This window comes from Pinus tabuliformis, chromosome 6, assembly GCF_031772625.1.
Source record: "Pinus tabuliformis cultivar Carrire ecotype Pingquan chromosome 6, CPIR1, whole genome shotgun sequence".
Taxonomy (NCBI): domain Eukaryota; kingdom Viridiplantae; phylum Streptophyta; class Pinopsida; order Pinales; family Pinaceae; genus Pinus; species Pinus tabuliformis.
In genome coordinates this window covers 1,410,756,411-1,410,781,785 of record NC_142292.1, presented here as the reverse complement: position 1 = coordinate 1,410,781,785, position 25,375 = coordinate 1,410,756,411, and the positions used below count along the sequence as shown (strand labels likewise).

Here is a 25,375-nt window from a genome sequence, read left to right as displayed (position 1 = left end):
TCCGTCTCATGTCAGAGATTGATTCTTCTTCAAAACCCTGTTTTAAAGAAGAAATCATTAATGTGTGGTTTTAGATTATGTAATTCATGCTTCAGCTCCAGCTCTTCAAAAGGCAGTGACTTCAAACTCCTATCCCTACACAAACAAAAGAAAGCAAAACATCATCGACAATCAAAGTCCGCGTAACATGTATCAATGCCAGATGGCAAAACAAACTACGGGTTTCGCTTCTCAAACTGTACAAGACCGCCAGTGCCAAACCTCAGGGTTTCGATAATAACGATGCCTCCTTCAAGCACTCTTTATTATGTTACTTTCATTTCTCTCAGGCAAACCTGTGAATATTGATGACAGGAGGTGTTGGCTTCATTGGATCTCATCTAGTAGACCAATTGATGGAAACTGTTAAAAATGAGGTAATTACAGTTGATAATTTCTTTACTAGTTTATGGCGATCTTCTTGAACATCTTCAAACGGAAGAATGGTGGAATAATGTCAACCCATTAGTTGTTATGATAAAGGGAGGCGTGTTGAAGAGATTCTAGCGTTTGACTATCATAGCCAGCATGGATTATGATACATATTACCGAGTTTTTAATACATATGGACCACAGATGAATATTGATAATAGTCCTGTTGTCAGCAATTTTAATGCACAGGCCCTCAGACGTGAACCAATGACAATCCAAGCCCCAAGAACACAAAATTGAAACTACTGTTATGTTTCCCATATGGTTGATGATTTAATTCGGTTAATGAAAGAGGATTTTCTGTCTGGTCTTCTTTCAAAGACAGGGGATGTATCGATTGAAATAGAGGAGCGGGTTTATGTTTTCCCAGCAGCTTATACTAATCAGGAGTGTGCTTCTCTTGGAATCTATACCCAACAACAGGCATTGGAGTATCTTGGAACGAAGGTGAAAAGCTTGAGACCATCTTGGGCGAAGACAGAACGATCAAAGGTTGATGAGGCTCGGGATATCCTTCTTAATGTCTTCCTCGCAAATGTGCCGGTATATCAATATAATTTTCGGCCAAAATGTATCTATGTGGCTGTCATGTTAAGACGGATGTTGGAGGCCATGCTTAATTCAGATGCCATTGATGATAAGGACTGGAGCTTGCGGGTGGAAATAGCCAACTTGATATGGTAATTTGGTCGAGCTGGTTTGTTGGAATAGTTGGGGGAAATATGATAACATCAAATCAGGCTTTAGAGCGTCGTTGCAAGTCTGGGCCGCAAAATGTTGTCATAACTGGGAGTACTCGAGGCCTTGGGAAAGCGCTTGCAAGAGAATTCCTTTTGCTGGGGATAATGTAGTTATTGCCTCTCGCAGCCCTGATTCAGTAAGGACAACTATAGCACAACTTCAGCAAGAAGCTAAAAGAGGATGAAGATTAAATTTGGTCAATGGCGAAATAATATCTTAAGGTACCAGAAACAGGGGGAAACAGAGTGCAGTTGATGGTAGTGGTGATTGTAACATCCAAATAAGTGAATCTGAGATTCCTGTGATCTTCAATATTTCAAGAGGACTTTAAAATCATATGCGAGAGTCCTTCTCCTCAACTTTCTATAACTGTCAGGCCTTATTCGATGGACAGTGGACTAAACAATTCGAATATATCTGTAGAGTTATTAGTGAGATGCTTGCCTGGGTATCTATACAAGGCTTCAAAACTACATATTCGACCAGATGGGGGGGTTGTCAGAAGAGGATCTCCACCCGTTGCAATCAATGTTTTCAGATCAAACAAACTCCAAGGCTCGAAAGGGGCGTGTAATGGTGTACAATCTTGTTGAAGCGACTCATGAATTTCTCTCTGAGATTATTCCCAACGATCAAGCTCATCATCAGAGTTCAAAGGCTTCATGTTCTGTTGTACAGCAAACGATGGATGGATGTCTGAATCTGCAAAGATTTCCGGGGAGGATTTATTTTTCACCGGAGGACCTGAAGTGTAGAGGTAACAACGAATCTTGACTACGCTGCCAAAGGTACAAACTGTTGTCAACAGGATTGATGTGATTCAGAATGATTATAGAACAATGCAACTCGAGGTTTTAGCAGGGAACCACTCTCTTGTGACAACTGTAGTTGAAAATGGAATTCGTTTTCAAGTTGATCTTGCTACTGTGTATTGGAATTCAAGGCTTGGAACAGAAAGGCAACGACTTATTAATAATTTTAAACGTGGTGATAATGTTTGTGATGTCTTCTCTGGTGTTGGTCCCTTGGCCATTGCTACTGCTAAGAAAGTAAACAGAGTGTATGCAAATGATTTGAATGTATTTGCTGTGAAATATCAATTGAAGAATATTGCATGTAATAAGCTTCAGGGGAAAGTTGAGTGCGGAAATGCAAAACGATCCTCCAATTGTTTTGATCTAAACTGCAATGGTCAGGACAGACATTGATGTGCGAAATTGTAGCTGTGTCATTCGTTTTGAAAGGAGCTTTATTCAATCTCGTGGGCGAGTCAAAACAAATCAAATTTTATCCTTCTTCTTGAGAAAGGTTCAGTGGGCCAAAGGGGAGATATCTTCAAACAGTCTCAGAATGTCTCTACTTAGCAGATTCTTCCACAGGAGGTGTCCCGATGGCCTTCTTAAATTTGTTGATAGAGTTTATGTATTCGACTCATGTTTCTCAACTGAGGTTCTACCAGATGAGATATATCATATTTATTTGCGAGAAATTGTCACCGAGTTGCATGAACAGTATCCCGATTCTGCCTTTCTCGCATTTAATTTCAGAGAGGGAGAGAAGAGAAGTGAATTTGCGAAAATTGTGTGTGAATGTGATGTTACAGTTATGGATTACCCCAGACAGTATGAGAATTGCCCTCTTCTTCCGTTGTCTCTGATCCATCATTTTCTTCGTGCAAGTGATAAGTGGCTGTCAATGAGAAACCATCAGAACATTATACTTATGCATTGTGAAAAAGGAGGCTGGCCCTTACTAGCTTTTCTTCTTTCGTGCTTTCTCATTTACAGAAAGCTTCAAACTGGTGAGCAAAGGATTCTCGACAGTGTTTACAGAGAGGCGCCAAAAGATACATGAACGTGGCAGTGGTTGCAATATTTAAGGCAGAAAATCTGGACCGAGACCATTAATAGCATTGCAGTGACATGGTAGCGCTCATCATCCGGATTCTTTTGAGGAAGAAGACGCTGAAGAGGCATTCAACATCATAATTTGGCTAAATAAATACTTAACTCAAAACAGAATTTTCCCATTTATTTTTAGATGGTATTTTTAATACGTGGATTGTTTTTGCCCCCCAAGCTCAACTGTAAAGACATCTGTCACAGCAGAAGACAGGTCAATGCGCTTACTTCTATCCTCAGTCCCGATTCAAAGGGGCCAGCGCTCCATATGTCAAGCCTTCAGAGGGGCAGTTCAAACAGCGCGCTGAATTTGGGAGACCGATTCATTTTTTCCTTTACAGATTTCTTTTAATGTATAAAAAAAAATAATCATTTGAGAGAGCGGAGGTAGTTAGTTAAAACAGCGCCCCTGTTTTGGGCAGCTTTTTTATTTAAGGTATTAAAAAATTCATTTGTAGGGAGTTTTTTTTTTTTTAGTGAGAGAGGGGAGAGAGTTTTTCTGAGCGCTGGGAGCTGCTGGAGAAGCAGAGAGTTTTATAATGTACAGTTTTCTGCAGAGAATTTAATGGAATTTCACAGCTCTGTTTGCCGAGATTCATGTGGTATGTTGATTTAGCATAGTTTTTCCCTTTGTCTCATATGTAATCAGTTATATTCCATTTCATTTCATGACCCTTTCAAGCTGAACAAATGAAGTGATTAGGTAGGAATTCATAGTATTATATGCTCCTCCTATAAGTTTGTTCGCATTTGATGTTTTCTACTGTTTAAGGAGGATTCAGATTTATTGTCTGCCCTCCTTAACTCCTCACCAGTCTTGCCATCCCGTTTGAAACCAGATTTGGTGTTAAATTGCATGCCTACCTTGCCTCAGTTGACAACCTGTGTAGTCATTATATTTCTCTGTTTGAAACTGTGATTTTGCCCATGTAGCCCAGAAAAGCCCCGTCATTCCATTAAAAAACCCCAAAAAAAAAATCATCAAATCCAAACCCCCTATCAATTTACTAGCCTAATATCTTTGATTCTAATTGGTCAGCCTAATTATATTATAAGATCTATCAAATCTGACCCGAGAGAGCCTTCTCATACCTCGTAGGGCTAGCTACGAGGTGAAATGGTTTGATGTAGCCTTGAAGGTTTACCTTCCTCAGCCTAGGGTGAAATCTCAAGCGCTAACATATTGGCGACCATACTGGGGAGAACAAACTTGTTTGTGGGTTGATGTGTTTGTTTCATAAGTCTTAGACGGAGCCTGAAGTTACGCCAGAAGCCTTCGAAAACGCTCTTGTTTTACATCAGCGCAAGTAGATAAACGCTGCTTCAGTCTATCTCCGTGGGATTTGTGAACATAGCACTTCGATTGTATTTTACCCCAGTACCATGTATCAAATTCAGATCTGATGCTGATGGTGGACAGCGATCAGATACATATGCAGGCTGAATCATTCACCTGGCGACTCCAACTTGATCCAGACATTCCAGTGCCTGTTGATATGTTCATGCAATGGTAGGGTATGTGGCAGACCCTGCACTTTGTGAAGTTCTAGATGGAGTTAGAGAGATGTTAGCAGGTATTGACATTAATGAAGAATTTTTCAGTATTTTCCTTCAATGTGTGAAATCTCCGAAGCTTCATCTTGAAGGCAAAACTAGATTTTATGAGTTAGTTGTTGAAAGAGTTGAAAATGAGATTCAGTATCTCGATGAGCAAATTCACTCTTATGATTTCCAAGACCCTAAAAAGTTCCTGGAAATCCTCCTTCCTTCACAACAAGCACTAACAGATTTGCCTATAGAGGTACACATTGACAATGTGCAGCATTGGGGCAGCCAACAGAGGCCGGTGTCCGTGATCCTATTGCAGCCTACATGGACACATTTTTCAGCTTGATTGACCGATCGGGCTGTCTTCTTGGTGACCAGGATCAGTATGTGCATGAAGGGCTGCCAGCAACTGCATCTGTGACTTCATGGCAGCATTCTCAAGCGGCTTCATTTCCAGGTTTACTCGAGTGGTTAATTTGGCATTTTAGCATTACTTGATCTATTCTTTGTACAGCAGATTAGAGTAGGTTTTGTAAATAAATAAGCAGCCACAAGGGCAGCATCTTGCTTCAGTTGGCTTTTAGTTTGATTGAGTTAAGTTTCAGTGTGAAAATAAGTCTTCAGCTGTGTTGATTTGTTGGAATGATGACTCCATTGCCCAATGGTGGAGGCACGGTCTGCTCTCCCAAAGTTCTGCGGTTCTTGGCACCTCCAGGAAGCTGCAGCTGCCATCCCAAATGGAGCCAATGTTAGACTCCGTCTCATGTCAGAGATTGATTCTTCTTCAAAACCCTGTTTTAAAGAAGAAATCATTAATGTGTGGTTTTAGATTATGTAATTCATGCTTCAGCTCCAGCTCTTCAAAAGGCAGTGACTTCAAACTCCTATCCCTACACAAACAAAAGAAAGCAAAACATCATCGACAATCAAAGTCCGCGTAACATGTATCAATGCCAGATGGCAAAACAAACTACGGGTTTCGCTTCTCAAACTGTACAAGACCGCCAGTGCCAAACCTCAGGGTTTCGATAATAACGATGCCTCCTTCAAGCACTCTTTATTATGTTACTTTCATTTCTCTCAGGCAAACCTGTGAATATTGATGACAGGAGGTGTTGGCTTCATTGGATCTCATCTAGTAGACCAATTGATGGAAACTGTTAAAAATGAGGTAATTACAGTTGATAATTTCTTTACTAGTTTATGGCGATCTTCTTGAACATCTTCAAACGGAAGAATGGTGGAATAATGTCAACCCATTAGTTGTTATGATAAAGGGAGGCGTGTTGAAGAGATTCTAGCGTTTGACTATCATAGCCAGCATGGATTATGATACATATTACCGAGTTTTTAATACATATGGACCACAGATGAATATTGATAATAGTCCTGTTGTCAGCAATTTTAATGCACAGGCCCTCAGACGTGAACCAATGACAATCCAAGCCCCAAGAACACAAAATTGAAACTACTGTTATGTTTCCCATATGGTTGATGATTTAATTCGGTTAATGAAAGAGGATTTTCTGTCTGGTCTTCTTTCAAAGACAGGGGATGTATCGATTGAAATAGAGGAGCGGGTTTATGTTTTCCCAGCAGCTTATACTAATCAGGAGTGTGCTTCTCTTGGAATCTATACCCAACAACAGGCATTGGAGTATCTTGGAACGAAGGTGAAAAGCTTGAGACCATCTTGGGCGAAGACAGAACGATCAAAGGTTGATGAGGCTCGGGATATCCTTCTTAATGTCTTCCTCGCAAATGTGCCGGTATATCAATATAATTTTCGGCCAAAATGTATCTATGTGGCTGTCATGTTAAGACGGATGTTGGAGGCCATGCTTAATTCAGATGCCATTGATGATAAGGACTGGAGCTTGCGGGTGGAAATAGCCAACTTGATATGGTAATTTGGTCGAGCTGGTTTGTTGGAATAGTTGGGGGAAATATGATAACATCAAATCAGGCTTTAGAGCGTCGTTGCAAGTCTGGGCCGCAAAATGTTGTCATAACTGGGAGTACTCGAGGCCTTGGGAAAGCGCTTGCAAGAGAATTCCTTTTGCTGGGGATAATGTAGTTATTGCCTCTCGCAGCCCTGATTCAGTAAGGACAACTATAGCACAACTTCAGCAAGAAGCTAAAAGAGGATGAAGATTAAATTTGGTCAATGGCGAAATAATATCTTAAGGTACCAGAAACAGGGGGAAACAGAGTGCAGTTGATGGTAGTGGTGATTGTAACATCCAAATAAGTGAATCTGAGATTCCTGTGATCTTCAATATTTCAAGAGGACTTTAAAATCATATGCGAGAGTCCTTCTCCTCAACTTTCTATAACTGTCAGGCCTTATTCGATGGACAGTGGACTAAACAATTCGAATATATCTGTAGAGTTATTAGTGAGATGCTTGCCTGGGTATCTATACAAGGCTTCAAAACTACATATTCGACCAGATGGGGGGCTGTCAGAAGAGGATCTCCACCCGTTGCAATCAATGTTTTCAGATCAAACAAACTCCAAGGCTCGAAAGGGGCGTGTAATGGTGTACAATCTTGTTGAAGCGACTCATGAATTTCTCTCTGAGATATTTCCCAACGATCAAGCTCATCATCAGAGTTCAAAGGCTTCATGTTCTGTTGTACAGCAAACGATGGATGGATGTCTGAATCTGCAAAGATTTCCGGGGAGGATTTATTTTTCACCGGAGGACCTGAAGTGCAGAGGTAACAACGAATCTTGACTACGCTGCCAAAGGTACAAACTGTTGTCAACAGGGTTGATGCGATTCAGAATGATTATAGAACAATGCAACTCGAGGTTTTAGCAGGGAACCACTTTCTTGTGACAACTGTAGTTGAAAATGGAATTCGTTTTCAAGTTGATCTTGCTACTGTGTATTGGAATTCAAGGCTTGGAACAGAAAGGTAACGACTTATTAATAATTTTAAACGTGGTGATAATGTTTGTGATGTCTTCTCTGGTGTTGGTCCCTTGGCCATTGCTACTGCTAAGAAAGTAAACAGAGTGTATGCAAATGATTTGAATGTATTTGCTGTGAAATATCAATTGAAGAATATTGCATGTAATAAGCTTCAGGGGAAAGTTGAGTGCGGAAATGCAAAACGATCCTCCAATTGTTTTGATCTAAACTGCAATGGTCAGGACAGACATTGATGTGCGAAATTGTAGCTGTGTCATTCGTTTTGAAAGGAGCTTTATTCAATCTCGTGGGCGAGTCAAAACAAATCAAATTTTATCCTTCTTCTTGAGAAAGGTTCAGTGGGCCAAAGGGGAGATATCTTCAAACAGTCTCAGAATGTCTCTACTTAGCAGATTCTTCCACAGGAGGTGTCCCGATGGCCTTCTTAAATTTGTTGATAGAGTTTATGTATTCGACTCATGTTTCTCAACTGAGGTTCTACCAGATGAGATATATCATATTTATTTGCGAGAAATTGTCACCGAGTTGCATGAACAGTATCCCGATTCTGCCTTTCTCGCATTTAATTTCAGAGAGGGAGAGAAGAGAAGTGAATTTGCGAAAATTGTGTGTGAATGTGATGTTACAGTTATGGATTACCCCAGACAGTATGAGAATTGCCCTCTTCTTCCGTTGTCTCTGATCCATCATTTTCTTCGTGCAAGCGATAAGTGGCTGTCAATGAGAAACCATCAGAACATTATACTTATGCATTGTGAAAAAGGAGGCTGGCCCTTACTAGCTTTTCTTCTTTCGTGCTTTCTCATTTACAGAAAGCTTCAAACTGGTGAGCAAAGGATTCTCGACAGTGTTTACAGAGAGGCGCCAAAAGATACATGAACGTGGCAGTGGTTGCAATATTTAAGGCAGAAAATCTGGACCGAGACCATTAATAGCATTGCAGTGACATGGTAGCGCTCATCATCCGGATTCTTTTGAGGAAGAAGACGCTGAAGAGGCATTCAACATCATAATTTGGCTAAATAAATACTTAACTCAAAACAGAATTTTCCCATTTATTTTTAGATGGTATTTTTAATACGTGGATTGTTTTTGCCCCCCAAGCTCAACTGTAAAGACATCTGTCACAGCAGAAGACAGGTCAATGCGCTTACTTCTATCCTCAGTCCCGATTCAAAGGGGCCAGCGCTCCATATGTCAAGCCTTCAGAGGGGCAGTTCAAACAGCGTGCTGAATTTGGGAGACCGATTCATTTTTTCCTTTACAGATTTCTTTTAATGTATAAAAAAAAATAATCATTTGAGAGAGCGGAGGTAGTTAGTTAAAACAGCGCCCCTGTTTTGGGCAGCTTTTTTATTTAAGGTATTAAAAAATTCATTTGTAGGGAGTTTTTTTTTTTTAGTGAGAGAGGGGAGAGAGTTTTTCTGAGCGCTGGGAGCTGCTGGAGAAGCAGAGAGTTTTATAATGTACAGTTTTCTGCAGAGAATTTAATGGAATTTCACAGCTCTGTTTGCCGAGATTCATGTGGTATGTTGATTTAGCATAGTTTTTCCCTTTGTCTCATATGTAATCAGTTATATTCCATTTCATTTCATGACCCTTTCAAGCTGAACAAATGAAGTGATTAGGTAGGAATTCATAGTATTATATGCTCCTCCTATAAGTTTGTTCGCATTTGATGTTTTCTACTGTTTAAGGAGGATTCAGATTTATTGTCTGCCCTCCTTAACTCCTCACCAGTCTTGCCATCCCGTTTGAAACCAGATTTGGTGTTAAATTGCATGCCTACCTTGCCTCAGTTGACAACCTGTGTAGTCATTATATTTCTCTGTTTGAAACTGTGATTTTGCCCATGTAGCCCAGAAAAGCCCCGTCATTCCATTAAAAAACCCCAAAAAAAAAATCATCAAATCCAAACCCCCTATCAATTTACTAGCCTAATATCTTTGATTCTAATTGGTCAACCTAATTATATTATAAGATCTATCAAATCTGACCCGAGAGAGCCTTCTCATACCTCGTAGGGCTAGCTACGAGGTGAAATGGTTTGATGTAGCCTTGAAGGTTTACCTTCCTCAGCCTAGGGTGAAATCTCAAGCGCTAACATGCCCCAAGGCACGATGTGGACTTCTGTTCTGCAAGTAAACAGCTGTGTTGCAGGCCTCTGCCCACAAGAACAATGGCAACCCCTGATCATGTATCATGGCTTTGGCAGCCTCTATGATGGATCTGTTCTTCCTCTCCGCAACCCCGTTCTGCTGGGGGTTGTAAGGAACAGTGAACTCCCTCCTAATGCCTGCCTCCGCACAATAGTCAACAAAATCTCCAAGGGTGTACTCTCCTCCATTGTCCGACCTCAAGGACTTGATCTTTCGACCTGTCTGAGTCTCCACAAGAGCTCTGAACTCCTGAAACCGCTTGAAGACCTCACTCTTGGTCTTCAAAAAATAAATCCAGGTCCTCCTGGAGTGATCATCAATGAATAAAACATAGTACTCATATCCACTCAAGGAAACATGAGACATCCGACCGCTCACATCGGAATGAATCAAATCAAGTATCCCCGTCGCTCTGCTGTCACTGCTGGGAAAAGGGGATTTGGCAAACTTGCCCATCGCACAACCTCTGCAAGTATCAAAGTGATCAGTACTGAAATCTGGCACACCTGTAGTGATCTCCCGCAATGTCCTCAAGGCTCCATGATACATATGTCCCATCCTGCGGTGCCAAATCTCACACAGCTCAGAACTGCTAGCTCTGCTGTCGGTACTACTGCTCAATGCCAAAAGGGGCTGAAATGCAAACTTGTACACCTTTGCATGGCGTACACCTATCACTCTAGCTGAATCAGCTGGAGTGCCCCCGGGATACATCAACACCTGTCCTCCCCTGAACAGTACCTCATATCCTCTGTCCTCCCAAGCTGAGACGGATATGAGGTTCTTCCTCATCCCTGGCACATAAAGAACCTCTGACACCTTCAAGGGAGGTTTGGACTCCCTCTGAAATGTCACTGTCCCCACCCCGACTGCTCTAACAACTCTGTCATCACCGAGTACTACCTCAATATCAGTGCCACTCTCTGAAAGCTCTGAGAAGTACTCATGGACTCCTGTCATGTGACGTGAAGCCCCACTGTCCACATACCAGATACCTGTAGATGCTCCGCTAATCGAGGGAAAAGCATGCTCCCTCTGAACCTGTGTGGCAGGTGATCCTGCACTAGAGGACTCACACGTAGTGAACGCAAACTCTCGGTCAAAACGACCAGCAAAGTCCTCAATCTCTGCTGAAGCTGCCACGTCCTGGTTCTTCCCCTTCTTCTTCTTCTCCGGACACACAACTGCATAGTGTCCCATCTTTTGACAATTCCAACACTTCACCTTGGAATAGTCCTTCTGTGTGTTCCCCGGTTTACCTTTACCTTTGCCTTTGCCCCCACCACTGCTTGTGGAAGCCTGCTTCTTCCCTTTGCCTTTCTTGCCTCCTGCCACCAGTGCTACGTCCTCATCCTGCTCAACTGACTTGGCTGCCCCAAGCTGTCCTTTCCTGATCTCTGTCTGAATACAATCATCCCAAAACCTCTCCCATGTGGGAAGGGTCTCACGTGCACAAACCCCATCAGCAAAGTTCAACCATGAACGGGGGAGGCCATTCACTGCAATACGCACCAACTCAGTGGATGGAATGGCCTCTCCAATCGCTGCCAACTCATCTCTCACATTGGTAATCTTTGTGAGATATCCAGCTGCACTATCATTACCCATCTTAATGTTCTTCAGCTTCTCCTTCAGGACCATCTTCCGGTTCTCATTGGTACTCTGGTAGAGATTGGACAATGCTGTCCACATCTCATGGGCATTGCTCTTTCCTCTCACATGAGGAATGCAATGGTCTTTGATTCCCTCTAGAATCAGCCTCTTACCCTTATTGTTCTTCTTTTTATACTCAGCCAACTGAGTAACATCAGTGGGCACAACAACAGGGTTCTGTGCGGTATGCATCATGATATCCCAGACTTCTGCCTCCTCAAAGATACTCTGCATTCTCTCCTTCCAAACGCTGTAATTTATATGCCCATCCAGCCTATCCTCCACCCTCAATCCCAATGACATCCTGCTCTCCTAAAACTGAAAGATAGCACTGCTGTAGTAAAGATAAAACTGCTGTTTATGAAAAAATCAGCTTGCTGGAATTTTCTGAGTGTAAAATCAGCAACTGTAATTTTTCCTTTTGCTGTCCCAAACTGCCCTTCAGCACTCAAGCTCTGATACCATGTAAAAATTTCTGTTTTCCCACCCCGGTTTTCAGTTTCACCTTATTTCTCCCATGTAGTTAAATGCCCATTCCCATAACCATACATTTAACAGACTGAAAAAAATAAATATGGCTGAAAACACAAATTCTGGAAATTTTTCAGAATGCTGGAAATTGCAGAAATAAAAATCAGCAATTAAAAACAGCCATTAAAACACATTAAAACACTGATATTTTTGGTCAACTTGACCCTGGAAAAACCCCCTACAACTCTTGGGGAAAACCAGTTTGAGAGCTCTTCTTTATTTCTGAAAATTGTCTTTTTATAGTGAGAATTATTCAGCAAAAAATCAGCAAGCAAATTTACAACTTATCTCCTTTCCCGTGCCTCACAGCAATTTGGAAATTACAGCAAACAGGACAGCAATAAATGCTGTACGACCTCCGTTTTGTGTGCAGAAAAATCAGCAAACTGCTCCTCGATTTTTGTGCAAAAATCTGCCTTTCACTATGTGCTGAATCAGCTGTACAAATCTGCTCAACTGCTGCCTTGGAATGTGTGCCAAGCTGCTGTATCCTTCTCCTTCCTGCTCAGAAATCTCTCTTGCTCTCTTGCTCTCCTTCTCCCAATCTGCTCATGAAAGAATGAATGACCTTTTCCTCCTTTAATATAACTCCAAGTGACTTTTGGGTGATCCAAGTGACTTTTGGGTGATCTCTAAATCCAATGGCTGAAATAGATTTAGATCAATGGTTGAGATTAAATGCTCATTTAAATCTCACTTTCTATTTTTTAATTCACCCCACTTTAATAAAGACCCACTTAGTCATTTATTTCCAAAGTCACTTTTCCTTTCTAATTTTTCATTGACTTTATAAAAGTCACTTTAAAAATTAGACTTAATAACTTTATCACTTAAAGTCACTTTTAAATTAGATTTAACTTTATAAAATTATAAAGTCACTTTAGGAGAAAAATTAAATTCTTTTGGACACTTTTCCCTAGGCCAAAGATCAAAGCCTAAGGGAACCACCTGTCCTCTGGTACCAAATTTCAACAATGAAGACGTTGAAAGAATGCCTTCCTCGCTAAGAGGGAGTGTTAGTTTTTGTAGCATTGGATAGGTGTTATAGTCTCGACTTTGGTCAGAGAGGCTAAGGAACACAAGATATCCAGAACCTAGAAAAAGTTTTAGGAGTAAACACCTAGAGATGGAAATTAAGGTAATTGATCATAATTAAATATTTCCTAAGTATAACTTAGGAAAAGTGGTTAATTAACAATAATTAGAGAAAGGTGAGATTTCTCTAAAAACTCACATGGATCGAGTTATAGATGATCTTAGCCGTTGTTGGGGATCTAATCATGGCCGTTGGTTCACCAAAGAGAGATTATAAAAGGAGGTCGATGGGGTTGGAGGTAAACACACTTGGAGAGTGCGTTCCTTTGCAGATCAAGGTACCTAGTTGTAGTAATTCAGCAGGGAGAGACGTTCGAGCTGGAAGGGACATAGAGGATGAGAGGGAGCAACAAAAGTGATTTCGAAGGAAGTTTCCAGTTTCGGAGAGGCAACAACAAGAGGCAAAGTTAGTCAATTGAGAGGTTGCATAGGGACTGCACAGGCAGCTTCAGGGAGCTGTTTGATTTAACTAAGGATGTTGATTCAGGTTCTGGACGCCAGGATAGTTTTCCATTGGGCCAGAGAGTCACTTCCAAAAGTAGCAGCAGGTAGGAATACCTAATCAGAGGCAATTTTGAGCGACACGTGTGAGGGTCTGTGTAAGCATTATGCAGAGGACCTGCACAAGGGTTTGGATGACTAGTTTTTTTTTGAGGCAAGCTATGCTAGGATTGCTATTGGAGAGAGAGAAAATTCTCTCTAATATTTTTTGTCAGATTATCTTACTGAGGATTGCCAAAATTCGGCATCCAGATCGTACTCAAAATTTCACTACTGCATAATAATACTAAAACCCTCATCTGCTGCACCGATTTTTCCAGGTTGGGTTTTTCTTGGTACATTTGTCCAAAAATAACTGTCATTTTTATTGTGTGTGCTCTATATTTCTCAGTTTCCAACATTTTATTTTCCCCAACGTTTTTATGGTGAAAATTGAAGTTGTGGTTTTATTTGTTGTTTGTTGTAGCAAATAAATTGCACTTAATAATAATAATCAGTTAGAAGAATAATTCACAGTTGCTGCAATAGAATTGAAAATTTCACAAGCCAAAACCCCTTGCTCTTTACGGACTGTCATCAATGGGAGGAGTCCCAATTGGAAGGAGATCACTTAAGATAGATATGCTAGGTATAAGGCACAAAGTGATCCAGCTAGAGCTCATTCTAAAGAGAGGCTCAATAAAAGTACATGTCTTTAAAGAAGCAAATCACTCTCTAAGAAAAGCCCTAGAAAAGAAGGCACAAGTCCTAGCGTTTTGAGGTTTTTCGATGGTGATATGTACTGACAAGGTCAAGGCCTTGGTGAAAAGGCGTCTGATGATCTACTTCAACAAGTACTAAGGTCATACAACATTCAAGGAAGTCCTCAAGTTGAGTGGAAAAGAACTAGGGTTTTCCTCTTGGAGCAATACCTAGGGCAAGAGATTTAATGGGTGAAATTTGAGTGGATGCCCACAAAATTCAAAGAATATTTATCGTAGACCCTAAGCTTGATGTTTAGGCTTTCAAATCACCAAAAAACACCTCCCTAAAATTTCATGGCAAGCCCTAGATTTTCACCCTAGCCTTAAAAGGACTGATGTTTTGGGAGCAAAATATGGAGAAAATTTAGGGTTGATCACCAATAACTTGGACTAGTGCCTTGTCCTTAGGGCATATGGAGTCAAGGATGTGATAAGCCATTTTTTTGCTAAGGAGACCAAAATTTGATGCCCTAGGTATCAAAATTCCAACATTTACCCACTCAATGATAAATTGAGTTTGATGGAGAGTTAAAAGAATTCCTCCGTTAAGAACATTCTTTACATGTTATACAATTAGTAACATGCAATTCTCCACTAGATAGCCTTCAAAATTAATTTTCAACAAATTAGGGCACAAATTAACATAATCTAGAAGCAACAATTCCATACATTAGACAATTGTGAAATGAAAATCTTCAACAATAGGCACTTACAAGATAACATGTAGTATATCCATCCATTCATCAAAGAAATAACTCCAAGACAATCGAAAATAGCTTCCAAATATCAAAATGCATTCCAAGAATCTCCAATAGCCAAGAAGGAACAAGTGCGAGTTTCTCCCAAGAGGTTGAATTCCAAGTGTGATGATGATGAGTGACTAAATGAGGTCTCTCATATTTATACATGTCCAATGAAGTCTAATATTAGCCTAAAGCCTCTCTTAGTTGTCAAATGGAGGGAAAAAACTAATTGTGGTTCCAAGCCAACCACATAGTCAATGTAAAATCATACAAATAAACCCACAAGAGGGTCGAAGTGCAAACGTCATCACTGCGTGGTCCTCTTAGAGTCATGCATTGAGCTCTCTTGGTGCCAATTGAAGGAAGAAGGCCCCAAAATCATCCTCCATGCGTTGACCCCTAGATACTCATGCACATCATCATGTGGACCCTAGTTTTGTGTTTACGGCACAAAATGGGTCTCATGGCGAAAGAATAGTCTGATTTTTCTCCAACTTTGAGGGCTCTAAGGATGGTGCTATCCCTCCCATGTCTCAAGGGGTGAGACAAACCTCATATGGGCCTCTGATCAACTTCCAAATAATGTGATCATTGCTAGGCCAACAGGGGCACGCTGGTCCAAGTGCATTATCTCACGAATAATGTGGGTCAAAACAAAGGCTGTTGTGATGTTGTAGGTGCCAATGGAGTGGAATGATGATGCTATGCAAGTAACAGGAGTCCCATGGCTTTCAACACTTAAGCGGTAGGTTGTCGTATGCTCCTCTAGTGGACTTAGGCCTCAGTTAAGTTGCCCAGCCCATGATGAAACCACCTGCCAATCACACATAATGTCCACTGTTGCATCTTCACCATCATGTACAATAATTCATTAGTGCATCTAAGTGAACCAAGCTTGTTAATCAAGGGCACATGACTTCATATGCAGATTCCCTTCCAAATTTGTGGCTTTAATCTCGAAGTAGTGTTACCTCCCTAGGTAGGAGTGGTTAATAAATGATTCTATTAGGTGTTCCTAGCCCCTAAGTGGAAAGACATGTCCCTGATACATCCTTCAATTAATAGGTGGCATGTGAATGATCATGAATGGATGGGGATTAAGGGGTTTGAGGGCCAAATGCCATGGGCACAAGGATAGCAATAATCAGGGAGGCCCACATATTGGGTGTACAAATGCGAGGAGGGAGAAATTGTGGTTACATGAATTACCCCAGCCTTTATTTTTCCACCCCTCTTTATTTTCCATTTGCTTTTTCTTAATCTTCCTTTGTGTTACTGCTCGAAGCTCTAGGAAATAAGAGTATGTTGTGAATGATGTAAAGCATTTATTACCCCCTTGATGTGGGCCAGTTCATAGCTCACCAGGGGTTGGGATGTGCATGGGTTTCTTTAGTGATGTGAGGGGCACTCATGGGCCCTAGGAACTAGGGTGATGGCCATAATGATAAGGTGTAGAGCTCATGTTTGGCTTTTGCCCACATGCTATAATAAATGTTCTGGCCATCTTTTGCATTTTATGATCTTTTTTTCTTTTGTTTCTTGCTTATAGCCGTGATATGCTTTTAACTTTCTTTCAGCTGCATCAACCTCTAGGGCAAAGTTTCCAAGTCCGACCTAGATATGTGGATAAGAGGAGGGGGGTGTGCTAGAGCCTGTGGAGCTAGTGGTCATGTGGACACAGAGAAGGAGAATGGTGAAATAAGGTTTGTAATGTGAAGAGGGGAGTGCAAAATGTGGAATGAGAAAATGGGAACACGCTACCAAAATCGGGGTTTCCCAAGTAGTGCCCTTCCTAAAGCCGTAGGCCAATAGGGGAGGATATCATGGGACTAGGATTGAAGATTAACCCCCCATTTAAGGTGAGGGAACAAGAGCCTTGTCAAAAGCCTTCCTTCTTCTAAGTCACCCAATAATCCATCCTCAAAATGGCCAAATGAAAGACAATCATAAGCACTCGCTTACACAATGAAAAAAATACCTTTGGGTTGGATTCCCCGCTTTCTAAGGTATGCTCGCAACAGATGGGTGAGGAAACATATAACTGATGCAGGGAGCTGAGATAACACGAATTATCACATTGGCTATGAGGTGGCTCTCAGGGGTTCTTGGCTGTCGGCTGAAGAAGACAAATAGGAAAAAAACTCTCTGAGGGGGTACCCACTTTTGCTGGGCAACAAAGACTACTTTATTTGATTGCTTATTCTCTTTCTATTCCTACTGTTTGCTTACTTTTTTTCTTTTTGATTTTTTTTTGTTTGGGAGATAGTTTAGGCACTTTAATTGTAATTTTTATAGTTATTCTGTCTGCAGTCGTAGTTTTGATCTTTGGCTGCTCATGGACAGTAATATTCAAGTTAGATTAAATAAATAGATGGGAATGATACTTTAAACGTGTTCTGATGTAAATTACAAATAATTTTCCCTCACGCTACAACCATGCCTTCTATATATGGATGATATACCCAACACCCTGGTTAGCGCAAGTGATAGTGTAAACCATGGGCAAGACCAAACCTTCAATGTGGAAAATGTCACTAATGGTCAACAACCTTTGATATTGGTTATCATTATCGATGCAACAAAAGACATTGAAGGTTCCAAATCATCAGTCTATGGGTCCACTAACTTGGCATGTCTATCATTACCGATACTTCTATTGAGATAGAGTAAGATATATATTATCATTTATGAATATGCATTGGTCCTCTTCAAAGATATGTCGATCACATTGGGGCGTACCTTGTATATGATGCTTCCTATGGCCCTGGTTTGAGCATCAATGCCATTGGGAGTTGCCTCCCAAGTGTTCATTATTGCGTAAATTCAGGTTAGCACAAAGGTGGAGCCACTACAAGCTTATGATTGACAAATCTAAGGACAAAAGTAAGGTTCATGATGATCCATTCTCAGTGCAAGGAAACCATAAGCTTGATAGACTTACTGTTTACTTGTTGAGGATGCATTACTTTCAAGTGCAGCCACCTCCTTGTCAGTGATAGTGCAGAAATCTCCTTCAGTAATTATGGGACTTTCCTCGTAGAAGTATGATGCATCGTCCATGCCCCCATGGAATTTTACTGTACTATGAAAATATGAAAATGAAAATGAGAGTATTCAATATGAAAATGTATGAACTATTCCAATTTACAACAAGAATAGTACTTACTATTATGGATAAATTCGCAGCATAGATGGAGAGGGGACACAGATTTATTGATGAAGGACATCTGATGATGGGTAAAAATGACCCTTAATTTCTTCTATATACAGCATTTTGCATATACAGTGTATTTTGGTCCCTCTTAGGAAAGTGCAAGAATGCTCTTTTAATGTGGAGGGAATCTGCTCGGAATATATAGGGTGGCTCTCATTAACTGGGTCGATGCAGATGTGGGAATTTCTCCATTCATGGTCTTTAATTGTGCTTTTGTTCCTTATGAAGGTCTCAAATCTTTTGTCTGGTCTTTTTATGAGCTCTAGTATTTATTTCTTAAGCAAGGTCCCAATAACAATTATTCAATAGAGATAGAACTGTTCATTCAAGGCTGGAAAATAATAAGAAATCATGCAGATAAGAACTTGTATGATCACAATGAGCCATCAACCCATGTGATTTAATAATTTGTACCATTGATCGTAGGATTAAAACTAGGAATTCAGAAATGTGAGGAACAATCCCAATTTTGTTGAGAATATCAGAAGCCTTGGTTTGACAGATCCGAATTCATTTTGCAGAATGAGGATGTGGTATTCTTTGTGGCTTTAAAGAGAATGACGACTATGAGTAATTGTGTATAAATTCTGCTTTAAAATTTCTTCCTGTTGAATCTAGTACTTATCAAGGTTTATGCATTGGTGCATTAGACGAAAAAAGTTGAATGCCCTTCTATACAGGCTGAGTTGGCTGTTTGGCATATCATTTTCCGGTTGTCTAGCTCATGTTATTCATTCTTCTTGTTTGCCTCAAGAAGGATTGACTTTCACTGAAAAAGCCACCTTTGGTGCACTACAATGACATTTTTCTGTCATTGGATTCCTAAAAATTAAAGAGTCCCCAGTGGATAGGAAGTAACTTGAGGACAATAAGGAAATCCCTGACATGGTGGATGAGTTGGACAAAAGTCCAGTAAGGATCAAGGAATAGCTAGTAACTCACCGAAAGAAGTAGCCACTTAGACTCAAATGCACTCTTGAGCATACATGAGGGTGACACAGTTAACATTGTTTCTCAGGGTAAATCCGGCACCTAGCAAAACTGAGGATGATGTTTAAAGATCCTTGTGTGGGGATTCCTTTTTGTGGAACTATTAAGGCATGCCTTGATATAAATTTTCGTGTTTTGACCTTGCAATCGTTTATTTGTTTTGAAACAGAGCCTTTTACTTGGTATCTATTTCTTCATAACAACTTTAATAGTTATGTAGGTTTCTATATTTCTGGATGAGATTTGGAAGCTGAAGGTTAGATTTGAATCTATTTTCTTGACTTGTTGCTTGCAGGCTCTAATGTATCCGTTGTTGGTTGCATGCAAATCTATAAGTTCACTGCGTAGAGCTGCTGCTGAAGAAGTTGTTGACAAAGTGAAGCAACACAGTGGTGTTCTGGTGGATCAGGTTTTATATATTTTAGTTTGTAATTGTGACTATAAAATATCTGCAAATGTTGATATGCCAGGATCTATTAGATTTATTCATTTATGTTAATTGCTAGTGCGTCATTTCACTTGCAACCTGTAGAAGAAATCTTACTTCACACTTTTTTGGCCTATTTTCTAATTTTTGATACGCAGTTGCATCAAGCATATATATGATATTAATTTTTGATGCAGGCTCAGCTGGTTTCAAAGGAGCTCATCAGAGTAGCTATACTGTGGCATGAATTATGGCATGAAGCATTGGAAGAAGCTAGCCGCTTATATTTTGGCGAGCGGAATGTAGAGGGAATGTTGAATGTGCTTGAACCACTGCATGTGATGCTAGAGGAGGGTGCAACTACATTGAAGGAAGTAGCTTTTATTCAGGTTTACCTCATTCAACTAGAAGACATTACATTAGTTTAGATATGATAAGATAATAAGATAATGGGAATCTTTTTCTGTGTATAGAATGGATGTTAAGATGATTGATTTTTTAAAGCTGGTTTGAAATGGGTGTATTTAATCAAGTGATTTGATTGTAATAGCATGTGTACACTGGGCCTGTTTATATGGTGTTAGTTTTGATTATGCAGTGCCTCCCCCTGTCTCTAGTGATATCTAGCAGAACTGTATTGTGGCTCTAGAGTCTACCCCTGTATCATGGATCAGTGCTGCTACCCTTCGATGGATTGCATTCATACAATTTTGTTGCAGGCCTCTTTTCTTTCCCCATTGCACACCTCTCCCATTGCTCTCTCATGGCTTTTTGATTGGTGGTTTTTGGGGTGGAGTACTTGGCTTTGACATTGGTAGTTTTGGTTCAAGTGTGGGGTGGTTCTTCTCTTAGTGGTTCTGGTGCTTTGTTGGACATCTAAGAGTTATGTGGTGGATCCTTAGCTCCCAAATCTTCCTTGGTGATGTGGCAGCATTGTGTTCCTTGGATTGTTGTCCCTATGGGTAAGGGTGCCTTATCGTCCCTTTAGGACTTAGCAGCATGGAGATTGAGCAGGTTTGGTAGGTTAAGTCTAACAAGTATAAGGGAATTTCTTCCCCTACTCATGTGGACAATCCAATTATTGATCTGAGTCCTCAACAATGTATAAATCCTATTAGGATGCGATGATTCATCACCAGATCATCTGATTCTTTAAGGTTTTGAGATGGCCAACCAATACAATGGTTTACAACTTCTTCTGTTGGTGTGAAGCTCTCACTATTATCTTGACTGTGTGAGGGATGGTGATTTATAGTGGCAAGCATTTTGTTCGAGTTATTTTGCAGTATTTTTTGCTTCATCTTCCTGGAGGAGGTCAAGTCACCTAGATTTGAACTTCTAAACAAGAAAAATTACTGTTGGATTTGCCTTGTTGGGCTACAAAGCATTTCCTAGGGAGTGGAGTGGTGGTCACCCTTGCTTTGTCTTTGTAGAGTTTCATGATCTATTTTGGGTTGAACCTAGGGGACAGGTGTGTTTGGGTCACTCCTTCAAACTTAGGATTGGGTTCATGGATTTTGTGAACTGTATGCCCCTGATCTTAATTTTAAGTGGGGTTGCCTTTGGGATTTGATGGATATCTCTCTTCCATCTATAGAGGGGATTGTTGACAAGGGTTTTAACATGGTCGAGTGGGATGGAGATCTATGTGGAGGTACAATTTTAGTGTTTAGTTGTTTAGAGAAGTGGGCTTAGTGTTGGCATAGGGATGTTGTTTAGATTTTTGAACCTTATTGGAAGCAAAAAGATATTAACTATGGGGGCTGGTTCAACTAGACCAACTACAACTAGGGGCAAGATGGAGTCACAATCTGTTAGATTGTTTTTATGGTTAGATGGAGGAGATTACCTTTCCTCGAAAGCTTCGCCTTGTGGATGTTATGATGGATGTGACTAGATGTAGTCACTTTTAGAATTTATTTGTGATTTCTCTAGGGCTCTTAGTTGACACACTTCCATCATTAGTGTTCAAATTGAATGTTTCATCACTAGTGTTAGATGATTTATGAGTCCTAATTCAACAGGTTTGTAACATCTATAAATAGCTGTAGGATTCATAGGGATGGATCCTTTAGTGGGAGGTTGTAGTTTATCATACTATTAAATTGATGAGATGTTGGGGTAGGATTTATAGCTAGTAGGTGGTGGAAAGAGTTTCGAGTGACTTGGTAGAAATTGTAGGAGGTCCTCATAATCCTTGAAGAGGACATTTAAAATGTCACTCTTCATGTAAATGTTGTGAAGTTCGAGATAACAATGAGGTGTGGTTTGAACTTTTGAAGTACATTACTAGTGGTGCTAGGGTTTGTTCTCATCTCTAGTGGATTTAGGAGGGTGATGAGGGGTCTAAATTTTATTTTTACTTCCTTAAGTAGAAGGTGGCTATGGAGAGAGGGTGCTTGATCTTAATTTGGTAGACGAATCTCTAGTTGAGTAACCTTTTGAGGATTGAGATATGTTTAGTCGGACATGCCCCTACGGGGTCACATGTCATGAATCGAATGTGTCAGACATAGATCATGCCAAACCAATGTTGCACGAAGCGGGGGCGAAGCGGAAGCATTTTTTGGAAGCGGGGACGCGGAAGCGTCATTTTCCAAAAATCTAGGAAGCGAAGTGTCCGCAGAAGCGTCTGCTATATATATATATTTATATTTTTTTGCATTTATACTCAAAACAAACATCCCAAATACCAAATTAATTGTAGAAGACATGAAAACATGCATATATTTGCATAAATCAAGATAGATATAACATCCATTGTACATTAATGATTAATTATTCGAGCATCAACCATTTAGATGCATCAACCATCTAGAATCTAGATTCTTCTCCTCTTGTCTAGCCTTTGCCTCTACCTCGATTGTCTAGGGATATTAGTCAACATTGCCCAATTTTGATCAAACTACCTAATTCAAGACTTAAAATATGGTATAAAAAGCTTAACATGCTTGATCGATGATTTTGACTTGATTGAAAGGTAATTTTTTGCTAAGGGCATGCCGTGTGACAAAGGAGTTCAACAATTAACACCACCAACACTAGGGTACATATAGGGCTTGGTGCTCTTGATTACATGCTAATCGCATACCTTCATACTTGATATAATCTAATGAAATGCCACAATCCCATTGATCCTGAATTCCTGAAAACTGTTAAGTCTGCTGAATTTTGAATAGGATATGAAATTCTATTTTCTCCATATGAAGTCCAATGAGGCTGGAACCACTCTCAAACATCCTGAGTCATTTCATGGTAATGTTAAAAATTTAAGTAAAAGGATGAAAATGAAAAATAAAGGAGAATGTCATTTTTACTTTAAGAATTTAACATTACCATGAGGGAGCATGTGCTATATTTCTATATTTTTTTTTGCCTTCATTCGTCACCCTAACTCAAGGTGGACCCACCCCCAACAAGCAAACTCACCTAAAATTAAAAAAAAAATTGAAAAAAAAATAACGATTTTCTAAACGCTTTTCTAGAAGCGTACGCTTCCTCCTCCGAAGCGCCACGCTTCTGACGCTCGAAGCGCCGTACGAAGCGCGCTTTTGTACCACACTTTCGAATTTCCAGGAAGTGGCAAAAAATTTGGAATTCGGAAGCGCGCTTCTGGCCAAGCTTCCTAGGTGCTTCCGTACGGGACGCGCTTCGGGGCTTTGAACCGTGGGGGGGGGGGGGGGTGCTTCGTGCAACATTGTGCCAAATTCATGTCCAACACATGCACTAGGTTTAAGACACCGCCTTATCAGGAAAGAAGATGTGGGATGTGTTTATAGCTATGTTGCACTAAACTTCTAGGAACCCGACGTTTCGAGACATAACCGTACCCGAAACCTTGAAACTCAGCCGAAACTCAACCGAAACTCGACCATTATGTAATTATCTATGAGAGTTAATGTAGACTTGGTTTTCCTTCTAAATTGTTTTCTATGGGTCTTATTCCCTTTTTTCTTGCAAGATAATGTGTTATTCACTTATTTATAAATTTATTTTTATATATATAAACATATATGGCGTTTTAGCCAACGTTTCGGCCAATGTTTCCATTTTTGGGAGGTGACGTTTCTAAACGTACTCGTTTCGGAAACTTCGAAACGTTTCGGCATTTCGTGCAACTTAGGTTTATAGGAATAAGGAGGAGTGTTTGAAGTGGAAGACAAAGATGTGGGATGTGTTTCTTGATGATACGTGTTTGGATTAAGATTGCAGTAAGTGGGAATGTTTTTGAGAAGTGAAATGTGAAGAGCATCATTTTCCAAAAATTCTCGTAAGTGAAGTCTCTCTCTCTCTCTCTCTGTATATATATATATATATATATATATATATATATATATATATATATATATATATATAAACATCGATAATCCTAAATTAGTTCTAGAATATATGAAAAAATGCATATTTGTACATAAGTCAAGATAGAAATGGAATCCATAATACAATAATGATTAATTATTCAAGCATCAACCATCTAGATTCTAGTAGTGACAAATAAACATTAGATTTTTAAGCATATAATAGAATGTAGACCATTAAAACATTGAAATATATCATCTAAAAATTGTCAACGTGACCAAATGGTAATGTTTACAAAAAGGGGCGATCTACACATTGAAGTAGGAAGACTTAAAAGTCCAAATTCAAGAAACTAAGGCCTAATTTATCATCTATATATTATGACATATAAAGTAGTGAATCTATCTACTATTTTCTCCTCATTACACCACTCTGACCATTGTGTGGGCTTCCACGTGGTGGTAGTGGAGTAGATGGTGGCCATGGAACTGAAGATGAAGCCCCTAGTATTGCTGATGAAGTCTTGGACATGGGGACCCTGACACTAAATGGGGGTGGCATCTCAACATGATGATCATCATCCTAGATAAGAGCGTGCTCCAACTTCTCTAAATACAACACTCCGTCCTCCAAATTATCCTCCAGATTTTTGTGCCAAACTATCAAGTCTTTATTCATCTTCACGTCCTCATAGTAATGGGACAAGATTCACAAGTTGTAATCATGCCTTAAACAACATTGGTGGCCTTAAACAAATCATGCCAATAGGGGAGCAAAGCACATTGATTGGTATACCACAATCACAAAGAAACCACAACACTGTTGCATCCACGTCAACCCTCTCACTAATATTAATGAAATCTTCTATTTTTTTTAGAATAAGATATTCCGAAAGTTCCAAGAGGAGTCTATCATAGCTGGTCCCTTGGACCATGGAACTTGGCCATGAAGTCTTTTCCCCTCTGTCCTAAGTCACTTGACACGGGGATTCGGGATTTGTAGGATATAGGGATTCGAGTGTCGGATTCAGACACGTTTACCCCCCGGAACAGGACACGTAGGATTCGTTATATATTATTTTATTGAAATGTATATATATATATATTAAAAATTAGATATTTCTTACACAAATTCTCATTAATGATACAAATTCATTGATTTCAAACATAGATCTTCATCTAGATGTTAGTTTTACTGTTTACAAAGTAAGTTAGTAACATTATAGCATGCATAGTACATACAAAATTCAAATATCTGCATAAACCCTCACAAACCTCATAAACCCTCATAAACCTCATAAACCCTCACAAACCTCATAAACCCTCACTCATAAACCCTCACAAACCTCATAAACCTCATAAACCCTCACTCATAAACCCTCATAAACCCTCACTCATAAACCCTCATAAACCTCATAA

General features: G+C 40.0%; 1 protein-coding gene across 3 annotated transcripts in view; it reads left to right on the top strand.

Annotated features, from left to right (window-relative positions):
* LOC149263930 (serine/threonine-protein kinase TOR-like) overlaps positions 1-25,375 on the top strand; it is a 491,915-nt gene that overhangs the window by 347,460 nt on the left and 119,080 nt on the right. For all 3 annotated transcript variants that reach the window (XM_089426963.1, XM_089426958.1, XM_089426968.1), the window contains exons 43-44: positions 19,527-19,640; positions 19,856-20,047. In XM_089426963.1, the coding sequence (XP_089283089.1) occupies positions 19,527-19,640; positions 19,856-20,047 (306 nt within the window). The remainder of the gene's footprint in view (positions 1-19,526; positions 19,641-19,855; positions 20,048-25,375) is intronic.